General features: G+C 40.8%; 1 protein-coding gene across 2 annotated transcripts in view; it reads left to right on the top strand.

Moving 5' to 3' along the window:
* The first annotated feature begins 10,025 nt into the window (after positions 1 to 10,025).
* The window catches only part of smg1 (SMG1 nonsense mediated mRNA decay associated PI3K related kinase), a 134,809-nt gene continuing 121,476 nt past the window's right edge, over positions 10,026 to 23,358 (top strand). For both annotated transcript variants that reach the window (XM_037091662.1, XM_037091661.1), the window contains exons 1-2: positions 10,026 to 10,339; positions 12,476 to 12,624. In XM_037091662.1, coding sequence (XP_036947557.1) covers positions 10,263 to 10,339; positions 12,476 to 12,624 — 226 coding nt within the window. In that variant the 5' untranslated portion in view covers positions 10,026 to 10,262. The remainder of the gene's footprint in view (positions 10,340 to 12,475; positions 12,625 to 23,358) is intronic.

Genomic DNA, 23,358 nt, shown 5'->3' with positions numbered 1-23,358 from the left:
CACTGGCATTTGTCAGGTTGGGGGTTTAGAGGTGAAAACTATGGAAAGGAGAGGTGGACCCAAATGCAGTTACACATGAGGCAAGATCAGGGGGACAAACAAAAGGCGAGCTTTATTTAAAAGCTGATTACAAAAACCAAAGGCAGACAAAAAGGGGGCAAGAGGCAAAGTAGCAACTAAAAGAAAGCAAGACAAAGTACAAACCAAATAGCAAAGTTCAAATCAAAATGCAAAAAATCCAAAACATACCAGACAGGAAGAACATGGACAAGAGCATGGACAACCAAAGACAGAATACAAACAATGACCGGACGAGGAGTGAAGGGAAACACACAGACTAAGTACACAGACACTGATTACAAGAGGAGGAACAGGTGAGGAGAGAGAGGGGGAGGGAAGCCAGGTGTGATAACAAAGGGGAGGAGCAGACCAGGAGGGAACAAGGCTGACAGACAGAGGGATCCAGAGGGGAGAACAAGGAGACACTTAAAGGACAAAAGACACAAGAGGGCATGGAAATTCAACAAGGGAAATAAACAGGGAAACTTAAAGGACACATGAGGGCATGGAAAAACAACAAACTTCCCCTGTCTGCATTGTCAGAGTATTTCGTCGTCTTGTCGAGTACATCCAGCCCTGTTTACAGCCTTGATTACCATAGAGTTAAGTATTGTCAAGTTTTAGTTGCTGTCTTGTATCCTCTTGAGAGGAGTGATTTTGAGTTTATGAAGTTTTGGGGGGTTTTTTTGGATTTTGATTTTCAGTTTAGCCTTTTTCATAGTCTTTGTTTTCCTCCTTTTGGAGCGCTTTCTGTTGTAATTTTGTATGTATATATAAAGTAGATAATTTTCATAGCCTGTGCGCTTTCCTCTTTGGAGTGTTTTTTGTTTGTTAAAGTTTCATAAATCTAGAATTAAGAATAGTGTAGTCTTTCCTCCTTTGGGAGCGCCTTTTGTTACTTGTCTGTGTTGTTTGTCTTGTTCATCTTGTCTGTACTTCCATAGAGTTTCATAGCATTTGATTTACCATTCTATCTGAAGAGTTGCAATTCAGGAAATAAAGCCTGTCATTACTTCTGCCATTCTTCATCTGAGTCCTGTTTTTCTGCCCAAGCCTGACAAAAAAAAGCATAAAAAACTCTCTAAAACAACCTGGTTAGAGACGGCAGGACTTAACAGAGTTACAGTGAAGAAACAGTAATGAACAATAAGAGTTAAAAAAGTTAAAGTTAAAAAAGTGAACTTAAAGGCTGGAGCAACGTAACATGTAGCCTACAGCTTTTCGTGCATGTGCACTACAAAAATCATGGTACTGTTAGTCACATGAAGCACTATCACAACTCATTTGTTATGAGATATTAAATAGATCCTACTGGATTCCTTCCAAATTAGGAAGACTAAAACTCAGAAACAGTGATATATGCCGGAGATGTAATAGAAAGGAGCACTCTGGTGCATATGTTATGAGTGTGATAAAACTATTGACATGTGGAATGCAATAATTATGTCTTTTGGGATTATTACCAGATAATGTTCAAATGTCAAATCGCCAAAAATCATGGTGTCATTTCGTGATGATAACTGGGTGCAGGATAACTTTATGCCACTGGATATCTCCCAGCGGGCTGCACAGTGGCCCAGTGGCTAGCACTGCTGCCTCACAGCTAGAAGATCGCCGGTTCGCGTCCCGGTTGGGACGCCTGGGATCTTTCTGTGTTTTCACCGGCTTCCTCCCACAGTCCAAAAACATACTGAGGTTAATTGATCATTCTAAATTGTCCGTAGGTGTGAATGAGAGTGTGGTTGTTCGTCTCTATGTGTAGCCCTGCGATAGACTGGCGACCTGTCCAGGGTGTCCCCTGCCTTCGCCCTAAGTCAGCTGGGATAGGCTCCAGCCCCCCCGCGACCCTGCAGAGGATTAAGCGGCGTACATATAATGTGTACGGATGGATGGATGGATATCTCCCATTTTGTCCACTTTTAAGGAATGGATAGAAGTGCTAAGCTCAATGGCAGGCTATGAGCGGGTCACCTATAGAGAAGCTGGGAGATCTATTTATTTAAGTTTGGGATCCATTCCTAGCGCAATTGCTGGATATGAAAGGATGATGCTACCTACCTCTGCATAATCTTTTATTTGGTAAAGGTACAGAGTGTGTAACATTGACCACCAAGTCAGCCTGAGGCAGGAGAGAAAAAATAAAGGAGACGGGTAATCTGACACTGTGGTCAGATGCACTGACAGGCAAGTTGGATGCAGGTGGAGAGATGGCCTCCAAATGGCAAAATGAATCATGAGCAAGCAAAAGACAGCAAAAGAGGGGGCTCGTGCTTCACTTGAGGGTGGGTATGTTGTTGAAATAAAAAGAAAACCTTTGTGGCATAAACATCCCAGCTGCTAGACTGCTAATCATGAAACAGAAGATAGGATATCCAACTTGCTTTGATAGTCTAGATATGGACTGGAGATTACATTTCCAGCAGACATGATTATCATTTATTGAATGTCTTGTTAACTGCATGTACATTCACCTCTGTTGAAAAAGGAGTGGTTAATTGACTAGTTGGTTTTCATATGTTGGCTCAGTAGTGTGTTGTGTTTTTTCTCTGTTTTTTGTTTTGTGGATCTATGTTCTGTGTTGGAGATCTGGCTGGAGTTGTACATTCTTGCTGGATTGCAAACGCCTTATTTTTTTTAATTTGATTGAAACTTGAACCTCGATTTTTGATTTGATTGATTATCTTTTTGGTTTGTGAAGTAAATAAAAGACTGGGCAGATACTGATAAAAGACACAATGTAACTCCCATTCATGTAACTACTACAAATGTAAGAGTTATTGTTTTGTATCTGTATGACCAAAACATCAATTAAAGAAATAATAATAATAAGATAAAAGATTTGTTTTGGTCTTAATGGTAAATTACACAATGGAATTAATGTAAATACTAGCCTCACAAAGATTAAAATGCAATTAATGCAAATATGACTAAAACTAATAATAATATTCATTATGATTTGATGATATTTCTATATTTAAATGTTTTTATATACTTTTTTCTACATTTTGTACTTAGGTTCTGTATTCCTACACTGCTGTTTGCTGCTGCAATGCTTTAGATTTCTCCACTGTGTGTCAAGTAAAGGATTATCTTAATTTATCTAATCTTTTATGACTGTTATGAATTAAATTCACCAAGAGATGCCAACATTTTACTTCCATAAAAATTGCGCAATACTTACCCTAACCCAATTGATAGCATAGTTTGATGGGCTATAAACCTGAGCCAACATATGAAAACCAACTAGTCAATTAACCACTCCTTTTTCAACAGAGGTGAATGTACATGCAGTTAACAAGACATTCAATAAATGATAATCATGTCTGCTGGAAATGTAATCTCCAGTCCATATCTAGACTATCAAAGCAAGTTGGATATCCTATCTTCTGTTTCATGATTAGCAGTCTAGCAGCTGGGATGTTTATGCCACAAAGGTTTTCTTTTTATTTCAACAACATACCCACCCTCAAGTGAAGCACGAGCCCCCTCTTTTGCTGTCTTTTGCTTGCTCATGATTCATTTTGCCATTTGGAGGCCATCTCTCCACCTGCATCCAACTTGCCTGTCAGTGCATCTGACCACAGTGTCAGATTACCCGTCTCCTTTATTTTTTCTCTCCTGCCTCAGGCTGACTTGGTGGTCAATGTGCGCCTCATGGCAGCTCTGCTCTTCCTTTGCCCATTTGCAAAGAATGCTCCCCTTGCTCAAAATGGGGCCTCCCATGAATTGTGGGGCCCTACGCACAGTGTGTGTTCTGTGTATAGGGAGGGCATGTAGGGAGGGAGCTGGACACGTCCCCGCTCCGCGCCTCAGGCTTATCCGTTCACACGGGCTCGGTTCACCAATACTACACCCCTGATACTACCTCCAGAGGTGTATCGGCACCGGAGCAAAATTTCACCCCTCACTGCCTCTGAGACATTCACACAGAGGCAGAGGCAGAGAACTGGCACAGGATCCCCGCTTCCAAACGGCACTGTGAATGGGGCTTCTGGTGCTGGCCAGTTAGATTTCAAGGATGGGCTGACTTGCTCTATAAGCAGGGACAGCCCAAGCAATAAGCTAACTAAGTGGTTGTGTTTTGTGATACGTTATATCAGTGGTTATCATACATTGGAAACTACATATATTTTTTATTATTGTAATAGACTGACAAGTCCATACAACTGCTTTTATCATTGCTGCACAGGTTCCATTTCACCCAGTTCATTTTATTATTCAAGTTTCTGCTTCATTTATTTCATATTGTCGTAAATAATTTATTTCACCAGGACATGATGATCACAGCTGCATTAAGTCAGTGTTAAAGCACCTAGTATACAAATAACTTTCCTGAATGCCCTCGTTATCTCCACATAAATATTGCAGGACACAACATATGCAGCCACTACCTCTAACCTGTGCAGTTATCAGACTGTACGATGGACACGCCCTCCATACGCGCATCCGGCTCATCCATTCACGCTAGTTCACTGCACCACTGATACTATCAGACTAGTATCATATACAGAACTTATTGAAATGTTACATAAATTAAATGTTTAATTTAAAAAAAATCAAGGTTGATTTCCCGTTTGACCTGGGGTAATTTTTTTACCCATATAGCCCAACCATGAGGCACAGGCATGTGCTCAACCTCCACATAATCAAGCATGAGAGGTGGCTTATTCGTTGGGTTCAGCATGTCCAGTGTTGAGCATAAGATGAATCTTGTTTAGGAATATCCTCATCTTCCATGCCATGTTGGGGTTCCTTGGGGAACTTGTGAGAACAAGGTCCCTCTTCAAAAGGCTGGCGTGGTCAGCCAGTTTCAGTGAAGGCTCTTTACTGTGAAGTGAGTGCGGTCCGTGCACTAACCAAACTGTGATGTTAGTTTAAAGCTAGGGTTGGCAAGTTATTCTAGAAGCTTTTGTGGTATATTTGTGGATAATCTCTAAACATGGTTACATTGATCAATAAATCAAATTCTCCAACAAATAAAAGAAAGAAAATAGTACTGAGGCTTTCGCAGGGCCCTTATAAGCCCATCCAATCTTCTCAGGCTTTTGCAGGGCCCTTATAAACCCATCCAATCTTCTCATTCAGTCCATATGAAAAGACAGGCTACCTGTCTGTCTACCTACCTACGTAATGCCTGCCTTTTGCACTCATTATATTATCAAAGTCTTCCCAGTGTTTGACAATGTGAATTCAGAGTTGACAGAGAGATTCACCATTCTAAGAATAGCCATGGTATTTTTTTAAGTTTGCTTTGAAAATGTCAGGTGTTTTCTTAAATTTGGACATTTCATAACAGAAGCTGGGTATGCTTGGCTATGACAGCGCTGTGCTTCACTCACCGTGCAGAGCCACTAAGCCTCCTTTTCAGCAGCTTGCTAACTCAGTAGCACAAAGCACACAGTCCCTGGCCCAAAGAACAAGCATGCCAATTTAACAGACTGTTTTTCAACCACTAACAGAATACCACAAAGCACAGACTCCGAGCCAAATATAAGAGCTGCTGTAGCAACTCACACTCCTGTAGCAGCTAATGTTGGCATAAAGTACACACCCATAGTAAAGCTTGATTTATGCCTCTGTGTTAAATCTACATCTATGCTTATGGTGTAGCCTTTGCATAGGTACATGTCCTGTACTATGGTATTATATATATAGTTGCATGGCTCCATAATATTACTGCCAAAAATACAAGAATTTCATGCATGGACCTAAAATGGGAAAAAGATCGAATCTGGTGGAATACAGTTAAAACGTCAAATATCACTACCTTTCTTAAAAATTAAATGCTGACATTATGCAAACACAATGCAAAATGTGGTTTTAATGGCAGTCAATGAGGCATTCTTATCCATGAAGATTTCCAGAGGGAGTATCTGTTACTACATAAAAAATACTAATACAATCAAATCAAGTTCCACCCCCCTCCTACTTATCATGGAATTTTATTTTTTTTTTCATTTTTTAAAATAAATAATTAAACTTTAAAAAGGGTTAAAATCCTGAAAAATTATTTAATGTTTGGTAGTTTTGAACATCGAAGTTGTTCAAGTTTTGCACATGCACATTTTTGCCACAAAGGTGTCCAGAAGGTGCAAAATGCGTGAAAAGAGTATAAAAGACATGTAAGAGTTAAATACATTGGATTTCAAAAAAATTGACAAAAAAGACCTGTTCTTGCAAAAATTCATGCCACAAGCTGTAACACAGCCAAAATGATCACCAAATAATTTTAAAAAAGTTGAGAACAATTTACAGAAATGCCGGAAGGGGGCATGAGGGTTAACCTTTAAGTCCTTGCCTTCGATTGCTAGTTTCTTCAGTGGGTTGGTCTCAGTCTCTTACCTGTAGGTATTAGAATTTGCATTGTCCTGCTGACAAGAAACAATCTTATGTTTATTCTGATTAACAATGCATTTCTCTAATTCATGTTTTTGTTTTCTGCTTCAAGTTTTTCCTCACTTTTATGGAGGGTCTAACAAGAGAGGATGTCATTCCTGAACAAACTGACTGGATTTGAATTGTCTGAATTGCCACCACATGCAAAACTCTCAAACTTCTCTTTTTGGCGGTCTGCATTGCACCTATTGTCACTTTAATCTGCACCAGTTTACACTGTAATGATCAGGTGTTCCCTTTCCCTTGTTTTTGAGCAGTGTATAATATGATGATCTTTCTGTAAATTGTACTGTGTTGCTCAATGTTGGAACCAGCAGAATGTGTTGATTTTCAAAGTTTTTTCACCAACATTTTGAGTGTTGCAAGTGTTTTGAAGTTAAACAGACACAAATATTCCAGTTGGATCCCCAAAAAGGCCAGCACTCAGTCGAGGTTATTGAAAATATACACAGATGCTCCCAATCTGTCCAAAAAAGGCTGAAAAAGTGGTCTACTGATTAGACCCTTTTCTCTCTGTTTTATTCTTTTTTTTATTAACCAATAGTCACCACAAATGGTCAGGTTTCATTCACAATTCATAAGTGAATCACAAACAAACAATAACAATATGGCCACAAGCGGCAATCCGCGGGTTCTAACCTATTACAAGCCCCAGATTTCTCCAAATTGGTTTTTCAGCTACATGCTAATGGCATTTATAGCACCCTCTATAGGTTGAGCTGAACATGTTTTGGTAGGCAGATTCCCAGTCCAGTTGTGAACCTACCGACCAAGTTTTGTGACGATAGGGCAAAGGGTGTGGGAGTTATGGCTTATCATTTCTAAGCTCTGCCCATTACGAAAAGACATTGGTCCATGGCGGCCATGTTTTTTGATCAATCTGGCTCATTTATTGTAGAAATGTGTCTTTTCATGCCCCAAGGCTATACAGCAAATTTGGTGTTGATAGAGTCAATCTTTCAAAAGATAATATTTCAAAGTTTCAATAGGTATTATAATGTTTAAGTAATCACAGTTCCATGATCATGATAATTCTGGGAGAAATGTGGAGATAATAATGGATGTGTATGTGAGAGGCAGTAAAATCTATTCTCTGTAAGGCTTCACAGAAGCAAATGTGAGTGTACAATTTTATCTACATAATTTAGACAAACCCGATCTCTCTCGTGAAATGTCGTCAAATGAGAAGAGAGAATTTGCACAGTAAGCCTCTGAGTGCAGATATGTCCTTCCTGTCTGCCATGGCTTGTAATACAAATTCTTTTTAGAGAGAACAAATGTATTTTTTTGTAAATGTTTTTTTTCAGCTTGCATTACTGTTTTGTCAAAAGAAATCCATGTGAGACCAGTGACGATGCTGAAAACTACCTGTCTCTGTCTGTTGTGTGTGCTAGAACTGGCAGAGATTGCCTGAGCCGTATGTCATCTCTTGTTCCACGTTGCATTGTAGTGGTTGTCATGACCAACTGTAGTCCTGAAATCTGCTGTATTGATATATGTACTGTGTAGTTCCAGCCAGAAAGAAAAATAGAAAGAAAAGAAAAAACAAGATATTAAAACTTCTGCGAAGGGGGTGTAAGGTTTTTCACATTCACTCATGCACACAGCAGCGTGTGCCTTCAATCTGCCCCCACTGGATGAGCTCAAAATGTTTTAGTGGGTGTATTCCTAGTCCCCTTCTGAAGATATGACGATGTCAACCAAGTTTCGTGACAATCGGAAAAAAGGTTAATGATTTGGGGCCAATATCTGCTAAGCCCCACCCTTTGTGAGGATATTTTGCTTGATGGCGGCCATGTTTTTTGACTGAATGTGCTCATTAATAAAAGAAACCACAAATTTGGTGTTGATAGAGTCAATCTTTCAAAACTTCTATTCATTTTACTGTTTTTAACGTTATGCAAATTAGCAAAAATCTGTAATAGTGGCTTTCATGGTGCAAGAGGCTTTTTTGTAGAGGACTATCAGGAAGACGTGTATGAAAAATTAGTCAATGGCACTTATGGCTTTGTGGGGAAAGCGTTTTGAAGTTCACACCCTATGTTATAGCGCCCCCATCTGACGTATTGGGATCAAATGTTTTGAGCAGCATTTGGACGTCATTTATACTCAACGTACCAAGTTTCCTGTCTCTGGGTCCTTCCAGCTCACCATAAATTAATAAAACGCAAACAATGCTGGCTAATGACAAACTGGCCATGTCCACTTTCACCTATCAACATGGCACTCAAGACATTACTTAATACTTGTGCCTAGAGCATGCATACCAAATTTGGTGAAATTCCATCCAATGGTCTTTGAGATACGCATGTGTAGCATTTATAGCACCCTCTATAGGTTGAGCTCAACGTGCTTTAGTAGGCAGATTCCCAGTACAGTTGTGAACCTACCCACCACGTTTTGTGATTATAGGGCAAAGGGTGTGGGAGTTATGGCCAATCATTTCTAAGCCCCGCCTGTTGCGAAAAATACATTGGTTCGTGGCGGCCATGTTTTTTGACCAATCTGGCCCATTTATTGTATAAATGTGTCTTTTCATACCCCAAAGCCGTATATCAAATTTAGTGTTGATAGAGTAAACCTTTCAGAAGTTCTATTCATTGTACTGTTTTTCACATTATTCTAATTGGCAAAAAATCTAAGTAGGTGGAGTTTTATGGTCCAAGAGGATTTTTTGTAGAGCACATGGAGCTGGACTTGTGTGTCAAATTTCAAATCTATCAGGCTTACGGTGTGAGGGGCGTGGCCTACCTAAAAACGCATTTTCAAACCTTAATTACAGCGCCACCATGTGGCTGACTGGGCTCATATTTGAGTAAAAGTTGATGCATATCATTCCAATCACTGGGCCAAGTTTCAAGTTTCTGGCCCATTCCAGCTCACAGAAATTTGGGCTCAAGCGGTAGACAACAAATAATAATAATAATAATAAACCGGCACAATTTTAGAAGGGTTCTAACCCCGAAGGGGCAATAACAATGATTTGAGTTAAAAAAAAATCTTTTCACATGTTCTGTGGTCATGTTCAATTCATTAGTCTAGCCATGATTGTGAACAGTCAGTATTTGAACAAAGGGTGGCGCTGAAGAAGCATCATAAATTTAAATAGCCTTAATTGAGCCATGTCAGAAGGCGCATGAAAACATGGATTCAGGGGTCTGTTTCTGAAATCAGAGTTGAGAATATGTCCTCTTTTTTAAATAGGGCCCAATGCCACACAGTCAGTGTGTCAGTCAACACACCCGATGATACAAATGTCCAGGGCTCAAGTCTCCTTCTCAGGCTGTCTTCTTCCCTGAAACAGTGCATTGTGCTTGAACCCTGTCAAATGCTGCTTATGGTAGTCTTTGTTTCAGTCATCTAATCTGCCCTTAAACAAAAAAAAAAGAAAAGAAATATAATGTTCTTTTTGTTGCAACAAATCTGATTAGACAACTTTGCCAATAAAACAAATATGGACACGGCACTCCGCTCTATCGTTATTCTTTCCAGACTTGATATTATAAAGCATCGCCTCCACGAGTCGGGTGAGGACAAGAGGACGTGAGACTCCTCGAGGAACACTCAATGATGGGAGACAACTGTAGGAGTTCACTTACTCCAGATGATGGCAGTAATTCAACGTCAACGATGCCAACTGCCGTAAAATCTCAAAGAAGAAGAAGAGGCAACACTACCGTATGCTAGCTACAACGACGAGTTGCTAACCGATTTATGAGACTTGACAAAACATAACAGTACAAAGTACCTCTTGAGGAGAGGCACGGTTACCGCTGCCAGCGGGTCATGCAGCTCTCTAAAAGGTAATGAGCCGTAAAGCCTCGGGGTCTCGGCTCAGCGGCGCCCACAACCTGCAGCCACACTGGAATGACTGGCAGCCCAGGTCAGTGTTCTGTTCCGGAGGAGGCTGGTTGTAATAAATCGGAGACTCTTTGGGCCTTTGCTGCGCTGCCTTATTAAGTTTTGGCCACGTAGGAGGGAAATCCTTAAACATTACCATTACCTGTTTAAAATACTCTAAATGTATTGTATACTAAACTGTAGTTTTGTCATAGCCTGTCATCAATATAAACAAAGCCAAAGCGTTTTATTCACTATTCACAGTCCCGCCTTGCAGGCGCTAACGTTAACGTTAGCTCAGTTTGCTTCTAAAGCATTGATAAGCTAAATGTTGACACTGAAGCCAGTCAGCTCTACTGGCTAACTTGCAGCGAACGACACCATCAGCGTTCGAAAACGTTAATAATGCCTAATCGGCCGCAATGGTGAATAACATGAGTGACTTTTAAACAGGCGTTAACCAGAAGCTGATATGTAACCAGCTGCGACACTTTAGCTAGTTAGCATTAGGCTACCACGATACTGTTTGCACTGGCTAACGGTAGCCAGCTAGCACAGAGTAGACGCCACAGTTCTGTAATGTTATCAACTCGACATAACTTCCAATTCATAATTGTTAAATAACATAACAGTGGATGACGATGCTGGCCTTGTATTCTTTGTATTGATTGAAAATGACTGCAAAGGTCGACACTGCAATTGCAGAAGCATTGACTTGGCATCACATGTGTTTAGGAGCCTCACTTAAGGACTTTATCTTTAACTACCCCAGGGCCCCAGACTCTCAGGGGCCCTGAAGGCCTCCTCTTCACTATGTGGTCATTAGTTTGTGGAGGTGGGAATATTTGTATTTTATCTATATATATATATTTTTTTTACACTACTGATGTATGATAAAAATTGACTTGACTTGAAGTGGTTGCTGCATCTTTCATGTGCCCTGTGTCAAAATTAAGAAACTGTACCTTTAGTACTGAGTTGACATTATATTTACAGTGTACATATTTTGATAAAACAGGAGCGTAAAAGTGTCACACATAAACTACTTCTGTACTGATTTTGTTAATTTTTGTTAATGATAGCAGGGCCTGAAATTCTCTTTTGGTAACGGGGCTTGGGGGACTTAACTACAGGTCTTACCTTATCCTGGTCCAGTCTCAGATGCATTTTCCTGAGGTCCAACAGCAATTCTCCCAGCAGTATATGTGTATGCAGCATGGCACTACTTTGAGGCTTCCCTGTGTGATCTTATGTGAGTCTTAGGGGTGTGAATGTATGCTGTTTGAACCTTAATCAAATGTCATTTTCTATCACTGTGATCAACAAAGTTTCTTGCTTTAATTCAGTGCTGCATGTCACAGTAAAAACATTATGCTGCAACAATTTTGCCAGATACTGCAATCAGTGGGAATTATCATTTTTTCTATGATAATTTTGATGATGTGGCATTTGTTCACCTGTACCAAATAGATCATCAAGTGATCATTGCATACTCAGGATCACTGATGCACAGTGCAATTGCAAGGGCTTGGCGAAAGGAGGAGGAGAACAAACGTACATCAAAGTACGCCAGAAAAGTTCCACCACTCTTTGTAATGTCAACTTAAAAAAACTTAACATCTGGTACAAACTGCTTTTAAAAGTCCATGTCTCCTGGCTTGGTGTTACAACTGTGGTATAATCAGAGTAACGTGACAAGCTACACTTTTTTGCTTTAGTTTTAAGCTTAATTTAAGTGCAGACAGTTTCAGTTCAGTTTTGGCAACTTGTAAAATCCTGTAATATAGTTGATTTTAAGTCAAAATGTGGTTGGTAGTAAGTGAAAACTAGATGAAAATGAAAACTTTTGAAAATTAAAGATTCTTCATTCTGCAACAACTATTTAAATGAATACATATTGCAAATCATCCTAGCTTCCTTGTTTATTTGGTATTCAGTATCAAAGTTCCGATACTGGAATTGGATCAGAATTGGAAAAAGTGATTGATGCTTCTTTGTTAATGTTGTTAAAGAGGCACTGCACACTTAACTGTGTTTTTTCGCTGTAATGTGACTACACTCTGATGATATACATCAATGTTGATGTTGATATTGACAATTCCTCCCATATTATCAGCTGTAAATATGATAAAATAATTACATTTGTATGCATGTGCATGTCTGTGTATCCTATATTCAGAGTTCATAGTGTGTCAGCCAGCCAGGACGTAGTGAAGTCTGGAGAGCTTGTTTCAGCAGCATTGTACGACGTGTTACCATCCAGTTGCCTTGACCAGCCAGCGGTGCCCAGCGATGCCTACGCTGCTGAAGATACACACCAGGAAGAGGGTGAGACTTGTTTTTAGTCACCAAGGTTATCATGAATATAATAACAGAGTATGTACAGTTCTAAAAATGTAGTAAGCATGAACTACACAGGAACTTATAACTAGGTTTTTTACACTGTATACATCACATACATTTTTTACCTGAACAAAACACATTTTGGGTTGTGCAAAAATACCTTTTTTGTTCCAAATTAGCATTAATCTGTCTTCTTGGATTTGAATAATGTTGATCTACTGTTGATTACATATGGTGTCTGTGGTAGCGGCTGCTGTGGCAAGGATATACAGGAGGGCACCACAGTGTCTTCAGAAGGATTTCATTAGACTCTGTAAACGTGTAAATAAACAGAATTCTTTAGGATTTATTTACAGAATAGGCTAAATAAAGACCACAAGATACAAGAGGATATTTATCTCAGAGGATAGATAGCAGTTTCTAAACCACTTCTCCGTAGAGGAGTCAAGGCCAAATGTTTGAGGTTAGCTAGAAATAATTACACAGTGGCTGACTGGAAAAACTCCCATTTACTGGTGAATCCAAGTTAGAGATTTATATCACAAACAGAAGGATGAATGTAAGGAGACAAACAGGAAAGATAATGATACCACAGTGTTTCAAACTAGTGTCCGACCGATAGGGATTTTTTGGCCTGATAGCAATACCCGATATTAGAGGGGGAGCAATCATCGATAGCCGATATGCAAGTTATTAATTACACATGAGATCTTGGCCGGGGACACTTTTGAAAGGGGCAAGGAAATTTGGCCTATAATTGTTGTTCCATGATGTTTTCATGTTTACAGTTACGTATTTCTTGAACTAACTTACCGTGGCTTGTGGAAAAGGGGGAAAAGTCTGCTGGTTGATCGGCTGACTGGTCAGGTGGTTGGGAGGTTTCAGGGTGTAGAGTGGGGGAGGGTCTTCACTGAAATATGAGCAGAGCCAAAGTCTCTGGCTGAGCTCAGCATGCCCCACTGGACAAAATATCAGTACACCAGTGCATGCTTTTGTCACTGTCACACTTTTTTTTGCTATTGACGCAACATTTCACCGATACAGTAGAACCCACGATAGAAACTGGGCTGTTCTATCGGGCCCCGATATATCAGTGGTCGATAATTGGTCGGTCACTATTTCAAACCCACATCATGGCTTGAGTATTTAAGTCTCTGGAGTTGGACACCTACACAGAAATGATCCCAGTGCTGTTCGTAGAAGGGATGCGAATAGCATGGCTAATATCAGGGATAGTGATAGCTGTTACTCAAACATTAGGTCTTCTTGGTAAGCAGCTGCATAGTTTATTTATGGTTAAACTGTAACTTGTACTAGGGCTGGGTGATAAATCCTTGAAATCGATTAATTCAGGTTTATGGTTTAGGACAATTAAATTAAAAAAAAAAAAAAAAAAAAGACTTTCTCTTTAACTTGCGCCGCCGCCGCTCCCCATGGGCTCCTGTAGTTCATAGCAGGCTCTGCCCTTCGCCGGCATTGACTTTTCACAGACAAACACAACATGCAATGAGCCAAGAGTTTGTTCCTGAAACGGCACTGTCTAGTAAGTAGTTTGGTTTTGTGGCAACGGACCTCGAACAAACCACGGTCCTCTCTCAACTCACAAAAATCGCTATCTCTGTTGCTGTCTGTATCACTGCCGGCGTCCCTCCCACAACTTCCTCTGTTCCTCAGCAACCAAACTTGCTGCTTGCGGACACTTTCGTGACAAAAGCCCATTTTTACCATTTCTTCCTGCACCAAACATGCAGCTAACCTGACGGCAATGTTTATGAAAAAGTGTGACAGACATTATTTACCGCAAGTCCGGTTTTGGACGTGCCAGCGCGGCCGTCAACTCAGGAGGTGGGCCGTGGGGGTGGGCTAGCAGCTAGCTACAGATGAACATCCACAGATTCCGATTCCAGTTTGTTGTCCTCGCGTATCCAGATCTCCTCAGACCGGAACAGACTCGGTCCAGACTCTTTTGATCTCATTAATCCACAACAGTCAGTTTAGATGCACAGAACAGAATGGGACTGAACCGCCGGCAAAATCCCGGTCCAGCTCGCAGAGCTATAGGTGTCCATAGTGGGCTGTGCATTCCCATAAGGAATGAATGGGACAAGGTCAAAAACTTGGCAAATCTGCGGCATTTTTCAAACATCTCCTGCTCTGGCATACATTCACCTAGAAACACCATTCAAACTTTAAAATGTAGGCACTCTCGCAGTCTTGTCTTTTTAAGTTGTATTTGAACTTTTTTCCTACAATGTATAGTTTTTGAACTCTGACCCTTCAACGATGGTGAGTAATTTTGAAGAAATTCAGGGTTTTCAATGAGTGTGTATGGCAGAATGTTCGCGTAGCAGAGTGCAGGAGACCAACTGACAGAGTGAGAGAGACTCAAAAAAAAACCTCAGAAATTTTGTCTTTCCGTGATGATCCCAGCCACAAATTACGCTAAAAAACAGTGATATTTTCGAAAGTTGTAGCCACCCTTGTCTTCTTTCTCACAATGTGTCTGCTTTATCGGTTGGATTTACAGTTTTTGAATTATCTGCCTCTAAGAGTAGCTCTCACCTGCTCCATTCACTCCAATGTAAATCGGGAAGAGGATTTTCGAAACTGCACCCTTTTTTAACTCGCTCCTATTATATGTTATGTATGATTTTTTTTTTTAACTTTTTTTTATTGATTTTCCTCTTTTTAACATACAACATATCCGACAGTACAAACACCATTCACATATACACGTTTCCTTCTATTAAAGGCACTTCTATATCTTCCTCTCAGACTATGTGTTGTGGTTAAAATAATCAATAAACGGCTGCCAAATTCTGTAGAACTTACTTTCCTGATTCCTCAGTTGGAATCTGATTTTCTCCAGGTCTAAATGTCTCATAACATCTGTCATAAGATTGGAATAAGTTGGAGCTGTCTTTTTTTTCCAATTAAGTAATATCAATCTTCGCGCAAGTAGGCTGACATACGAAACCATGTTTTGTTCCATGTTACTTTTCGTTATGCTTGAATCAATAATTCCTAGAACCGCCACCAGTGGATCTACGTTAATAGGTCTATGTAAGATATTTGATACCATCTGAAAGAAATTGTCCCAGTAATTTAATAACTTCGGACAGCTCCAAAACATATGACCCAATGTTGCTGGTCCAAGCCCACATCTGTCACATGAGGGATCCACTGAAGGAAATATTTTATGAAGCCTCTGTTTTGACCAGTGTAGACGATGTATTATTTTAAATTGCATGAGGCCATGCCTTGCACATATTGAAGAACTATGAGTTTGTGTTAGGGCTCTCTGCCATTGATCTTCTGTGATCTCTCTGCCCAGGTCATCCCGCCACGCCAACCTCAGATGATCTGTAGTAGCTTTGCCAGCCAGATTTGACAGACTTTCGTATATCTTGGATATTCCTCCTTTTTTAGAGGGATCTTGCTTAAGTATCAATTCTATTGAGGATGGGTTGGGAGAATTCGGAAATGATGGATTATTCTGAATAACAAAACCCCTTATCTGTAAATATTTAGAAAACTGTGACCTTGGAATATTGTAGTTTTCCTGTATCTGTTCAAATGTTGGAAAAACTTGATCTATGAATATATCCAGGAAGGTATGAATTCCTTTTTCGTACCAATTCTTAAATAATGTATTTGTAAAAGAGGGTGCAAAGGCGTGGTTTTTGATGAGAGGGCTTTGAAGAGAACAAGACTGCCAACCATAAGCTTTTCGAATTTGGGACCAGATCTTGAGTGAATGGGAGACGACTGGATTGTGTAGTGAGTCAGGGTCTACCGTGGGCAGAGCTGAGAACAACATGGCTGGGAGAGAAGAAGGGTGACAACAGGCGTTTTCAATACCAAACCACAGCGGAGGCTTTTTTTGTAGCCAGTAAGTCATCATTTTAATGTTACTTGCCCAATAATAAAATTTAAAGTTTGGCAACCCCATACCTCCTACTGATTTTGGTCTCTATAAAAAGATCATCCTTAATCTCGGTTTTTTCGTATTCCAAATAAATTCTGAGATTATTTTATCTATGCTCTGAAAAAAACTCTTTTTGATATACATGGGAATACACTGATATAAAAAAAGAAATTTGGGGAGGATGGTCATTTTGATTATGTTGATTCGACCTGCTAATGTTATGGGAATATGGGACCATCTCTGCAGGTCTTCTGTTGTAATGTCAAGTAATTTTTGAAAGTTCTCTTTGTATAGACCTGCAAAAGTTTTGCTAATGTTAATACCTAAATACTTAAACTGAGTTGAGATCCTGAAGGGTAATTTGTCAAAGAGTTGTTGGTCTTTTATGATCTTTATTGGAATAATATTCTTTTGCTAATATTTATTTTATATCCTGATATTTGTCCAAATTTGTTCAAAATTGAGATTATTGCAGGGACTGATTTAGAAAGGTCCGAGATGTATACTAATAAATCATCGGCGAACAGTGAAACCTTATGCTCCTTGCCTCCTCGGTGAATCCCACTGAACTCTTTTGAAGCCCGCAAAGAGACTGCCAGAGGTTCTATTGCCAGTGCGAAAAGCAGAGGAGATAGTGGACATCCCTGCCTAGTGGAACGTGTTAACCTGAAGTACTCCGATCTAATCTTATTTGTCTGTACTGAAGCCATTGGAGATGCATAAAGGAGCCTGATCCAAGAAATATACCTTGGGCCAAAACCAAACCTTGACAGGGCCGAGAAGATATAACCCCACTCAACCCTGTCAAAGGCCTTCTCCGCGTCCAGTGATAATATTATTTCCGAGAGTGAGTTGGTATTAGATGTGTATATATATTATTGAATAGTCTGCAGATATTATGAGACAGTTGTCTATTTTTAATAAAACCTGTTTGAGCTTCGTGAATTATTGTTGGGAGTACATTTTCCAGTCTAATCGCCAATATTTTAGCTAGAATTTTGGTGTCTACATTTAATAGACTCACTGGTCTGTAAGATGCTGCGTCCAGTGGGTCTTTCCCCTTTTTATGTATTAGAGAGATTGTTGCCTGATAAAATGTTGTTGGAAGAGACCCTGTCTCAAATGATTCATTAAAAACTCTCAAGAGAAGAGGCGCAACCTCAGTGACAAAAGTTTTATAAAATTCAGTCGTATACCCATCTGGCCCTGGTGCTTTTGAGCTTTGTAAGCTGCGTACTGCTGAGGTCACCTCCTCTAGAGTTATAGGCTCCTCCAACAAACACCTATCCTCCTGGCAGATGGAAGGGATTTCCAAGTCATCAAAAAACTCTTGTATAGTTACCGAATTAGCTGCTGTTTATGTTGTATATAGTTTAGAATAAAATTGTTTGAATTCCTGATTTATTTCTAATTGGTCTTTTGTTGTATTTCCAGAACCGGTGCGAATTTCAGTTATATACCTAGATGCCTCGGATATTCTTATCTGATGGGCCAGTTGCCTTCCTATCCCCTGCCCATGCTCATAATATTTATGTCTGGAACGATTTATTAATTTGGTTGTCTCAGCTGTGGACAAGAGATTGAACTCGGTCTGCAGACTTGTCCTCCTAACAAGCAGGTCAGGAGTGGGAGATAATGCATACCGTTTGTCCAATTCCACAAGTTGTCCTGTAATATTCCTTCCTCTCTCATTTTTTGTTTTGACCAACTGAGCTGAGTAGGAAATAATCTGTCCTCGAACAAATGCTTTTAGGGCCTCCCATAAAATCCTTTTCGAAACATCTGGAGTCTCATTGGTTTGCATATATAAAGCAATCTGAGATCTGATAAACTCTACATGGGTTTCACTAGCTAGTAAACCGTTATCCATACGCCACGTTTTGGCTGAATATCTACAGGGAAAGTTTAGTTGCAATCTTAGTGGGGCATGGTCTGATAAAACAATGGCTTCATAATCTATATATTTTACCAGTGTAAGTAGTTTCAAGTCTATGAAAAAGTAGTCAATCCTGGAGAAGGATTTGTGTGGTTGACAGAAAAATGAGTATTTTCGTTGGTCCTGGTTCATATATCTCCATGCATCTATTACATTAACTGACTTTAAAAAATGTTGTAACAGTTTCACTGACTTAGACAAAGAGCGTTGTTTGTTTGATGATCTATCAAGCACTGTATCCACTACAAAATTAAAATCTCCCGCTAGAATCAGGTTGTGGGTATGAAGATTGGGTAAGGAAGCTAGTACTGAGTTTATAAACCTCTCATCATCAAAGTTGGGGGCATAAACATTCGCTAAAGTTATCTGATGTAATAACGGGGATATTTTTGTTGATTATAATAGCAGTCCCGCGTGATTTTGAATTGAAGCTAGAGTGAAACACATGTCCCACCCAGTTCCTGTGTAATTGTTTATGTGCATGGTTTTTGAGATGCGTTTCTTGTAAGAAGGCTATATCAGCTCCCAATCTCTGCAGATGTGCTTATACATTACCACGTTTCACGGCTCCATTCAACCCTTTGCAGTTCCAGGTAATTAGCTTCACCACACCTTCCTCATTATTCATGTAGGATCTCTTTGGGTTTCTATCAATGGTCTAATCTGGAGAAGATTATAATGGCAACATAGATGGTCCTGCATCCACCCAGAAGAAAGGAAGAGACAAAAAAGGAAAAGAACAAAAGCAGACAAACAAACAAACAAACAAAAAAAACCCCACAAGACTTGTACGTGTAGTGACTTCTAACAAACTTACATCATCTAAACTTTCAAACTTTACATCTACCCAACCCACCCCCCGACCCTTCCCAAACAAGTGGCGGGGGGAAAAAAAAGCTTACTGAAGTCCAAAGGCACCTTGCCATTTAACACACCTCAAGAGAGGGAGCGAGAAACAGAGAAAGAGAAAGAAAAGGAAGACCTGGTCTCTGAGCTCCGTTTAAATAAGAAAAAAAAAAAAAAAAAAATTTCTGTTTTAAACCTCCAAGCTCTAGTTTTTGTTGTACTTACCACATAAGAGGAGCAAATAACACTAGTAACAAAGATGGATCTGTAAGTGAAGTGACTCATTTTCCTCCCCCCAAATGTCCTTATAGTTTGCGACCTTGGTTGTGTCCACTTCATTACATTATATCAAGGTTTAAGAATGTTTACATCCACAGCCTCAGCAGAGAGTGTTCAGTGTTGATAACAGAGAAAGATGAAAGGAGAAAGAAAAATAATTTATAGATCAAATATAAAATATAGAATCGGTTACTTAAGAGTATCTCCATATAAATCCTGTGTCAATCACAACAGTTATTGGCACCACAAGTTTTAACATAAAGGATATCAAACTCAGATCACTACTATTACTTGCGCTCATAGGAATCAGTCCACTTTGGCGATCTTCTGGTTGTAGAAATCCTCAGCAGCTTCCGGGGAACCAAAGGAGTGTCTAATCCCGTCCAAACTGATAGTGAGCCTGGCTGGGTAGAACAAGCTGTACGTGACGTTGGCCTCCCGGAGTTTTCTCTTCACTGGGTTGAAAGCGGCGCGCTGCCTGCTGACCTCCGGGCTCATGTCTGGAAAGATGTGCACCTGGTCTCCTTTGTATATCAGTCGTCCTTTAGTTTTGCCCATATCCAGTATCTTCTGCCTGTCCGTATAATAGTGAAGGCGGACGAGAATGGCCCGGGGGCTCTCACCGTTGGTCGGCCGCAAGGCAAATGTACGATGAGCCCGATCAATAACCACCGGGGAGCTGAAGTTGTCGGCTCCGAGCACAGTGGGGAAGAAATCCGCGAGGAATTTGATCATGTCGCCTCCTTCAGCTCCCTCTTTGATGCCGACCAGCCGTAGATTTTGTCTCCTGCTTCTGTTTTCTAAATCTTGGCATTTGTCCTGTATTTTCTTACATTCCTTACTGATTAATTGTTGTGACTTCTCTAGTGCAGATTCTCTGTCCATCGTTTCACTGAGCGCAGTTCCCATCTCTCTATATTCGTGAGCTGTCTCAGCCTGTGCCGAGCGGAGTTGCGCTAGCTCACCTGCTAGCTCGTCTCGTATGGCCTGTATGTCAGCTTTGGTTTCTTCGCGGAGAGAAACAATGTCCGTTTTAATTTCTTTAAGTGATGTCGCGTTCTCAGCTTTTATCTGGACCAGCACCGTTTCTCTGGTGATCTGTAACGCCTCTCGAAGCATCCGCAAGGAGAGCGTGGCCTCGGGCTTGGTATCAGGTGTTCTCTCCTGTGTATTCACTGCTGCGCCGTCGGCCATTTTTGGGCTGCCTCGTGTGAATGGAGTTAGCGTTTTCTGTACCTGCTTTCCTTGCTGATTTGTTCTGCGTGAACTCTTTCTCATATCAAGACTCTTGTTCTAAAGTGGTTTAGGATTAAAGCTATGCTCCATTTTCTTGTTTGTTTGGAGGTTTAAGCTTAATAAATGTTAATATGTCGGAGCTCTCCTCCTTTGCTGCCTACTCCATCAAGCAGAAACCACGCCCCTATGTTATGTATGATTTTGAATATATAGCATTAGTTTGACATCCTAGACGTGAGGCTGAAAGGGCTCAGAAATCAGCTGTCCCAGTCCGTTACCAGGGGTGGTCGCCAACGATCACCGTGGCAACAGAGATCAGCTGGGCCAACAGAGAGAGTCTGTCTCTATCTCTATCTGTCTGTCTCTCTGTGTCTCTCTCTCTATCTGTCTGCATGTCTCTCTGGGGGGCGATCAGGTGGACGGCGGGACGGATGCTCACTCTTCACCCTCACCCGCTACAAAGCAGCTAACATTGAAAATGAGTATAGTGGCACTGAGCTAGCAGTATAGCGGTGCTGCGCCACCGTTCCGTTGTCTGGGGAGAACCCTGTTATAATATATACATATTTTGGCTATAACTGTTACAGTTTTTTTTAAAATCGCAGGGGTTTGGCAGGCGTTTTCCCATTCATTCTTATGGGAACATTGTCATCTTTGGCTCTGCTCCTGCTCCAGCATGTGTGTAGCCATTTTAAGCTCTTTCTGCCTTTAACTTTCCACCTTTTCAGCCTTTTCTCACCTCTTTAAGCTCTTTCTGCCCTCTTACTCTACAACTTTTTGGGCTTTTCAGTCTTTTTTCACATTTTTAAGCTCTTTCAGCCCTCTTAAGCAACAGCTTTTTAGCTTTTTCAGATATTCATCTTCCTGACTTTTCAGCAATCAAAATGTTCAACTTTTTCATCTTTTCGGCAGTACATTCAGCAGATTTCACTTCAGTCTTCAGCATCACACTGTATTTTCGCAGGAAATACTTAATTTTTCTAGTTTTTATTATTATTATATATTCTGGGTCAGAAAATTTGGCCCTTAACTACTTCAACATTTTCAACGGATTCACTCCATTCAAACACAGAATATTCATCTCAATTGGGAATCGACCGTTTCCATTTTTCTAATTGATTTCATTCATAATTTCAGAAATATTTGATGTTTTTCGGCCTTTTTTCCCATTCAAGCAGATGATTATGAATTATTATGAATTATCAAATAGATATTAGATATGCATGCACACATGACCACACATGTACAGACACACACACACGTACATAAAGCCATGCTTAAGCACACACTCACGCACACAAACACACACAGTATATTTCACATTTACGGACGGCTGCCTCGGTGTGTTGGTGCGCATTGTTTTGTTTTGTTTTGTACGTAAACTCTGTTTTTTGCGATAGTACCCGGAGCTCTTTCACCAGAGAAGAGCTCATGAACATCAGGGCAACAACTCCAGAGGATCTTTTTCCCAGTTTTCTCCTCCCAACTTTGGAAATTTTGGACATTCTGGTCAAAGGTGCGCTCACCTTTGCTCACGCAGCGAAACGCCGGAGGAGAGGGAAACGGACGCACTACGCACAGCGTTACCGGGAATATTTCTCTGTAACGTGCGCTCACTGCCCAACAAAACGGAGGAACTGCAACTGCTGTTGGGCAAAAACAGGGACTTTCATTCATCTGCGGTTTTGTGCTTCACGGAGACGTGGCTGTGCGGACTAATTCCGAACTCTGCGCTGCAGCTGGCAGGCTTCAATCTCTACCGCGTGGACAGAGATACGGAACTTTCCGGCAAAACTAAAGGCGGAGGAATCTGTTTTTACATCAACGGTGGCTGGTGCAACAACATAACAGTGATCCAGCAGCACTGTTCTCCTGACCTGGAATCTTTTATCATTAACTGCAAGCCGTTTTATTCACCCCGTGAGTTCGCTTCATTCATTCTGGTCGGTGTTTACATCCCGCCGCAGGCCAACGTGCAGGACGCACAGCGCATGCTCGCCAACCAGATACTGTGTGTGGAGCGGACCAACCCGGTCTCTTTGGTTATTGTCTCTGGAGACTTTAACAAAGGTAACCTCACTCACGATCTCCCTAAATACAGACAGTTTGTTAAATGCCCGACCAGAGAGGGGAAAATTCTGGATCACTGTTACACCACAGTCAGGGATGCTTATCACGCCGTCCCCCGTGCTGCACTGGGTCACTCTGACCACGTCATGCTCCACCTGATTCCTGCCTACAGGCAGAAACTAAAGCTCTGCAAACCTGTAGTGAGGACTTCAAAGACGTGGACCAGTGAAGCTGTGGAGGATCTCCAGGCGTGTCTGGACTCTACTGACTGGGATGTGTTCAGGACTGCTACCAACAGTCTGGATGAGTACACAGAGGCTGTGACGTCATACATCAGCTTCTGTGAAGACTGCTGTGTTCCAACACGGACCAGGGTGAGTTACAACAATGACAAACCCTGGTTCACAGCCAAACTCAGACAGCT

The sequence above is a fragment of the Acanthopagrus latus genome, chromosome 24 (assembly GCF_904848185.1).
Source record: "Acanthopagrus latus isolate v.2019 chromosome 24, fAcaLat1.1, whole genome shotgun sequence".
Lineage (NCBI taxonomy): Eukaryota > Metazoa > Chordata > Actinopteri > Spariformes > Sparidae > Acanthopagrus > Acanthopagrus latus.
Note: the sequence above shows the minus strand (reverse complement) of the source record. Positions and strands in the feature narration are given on the sequence as shown.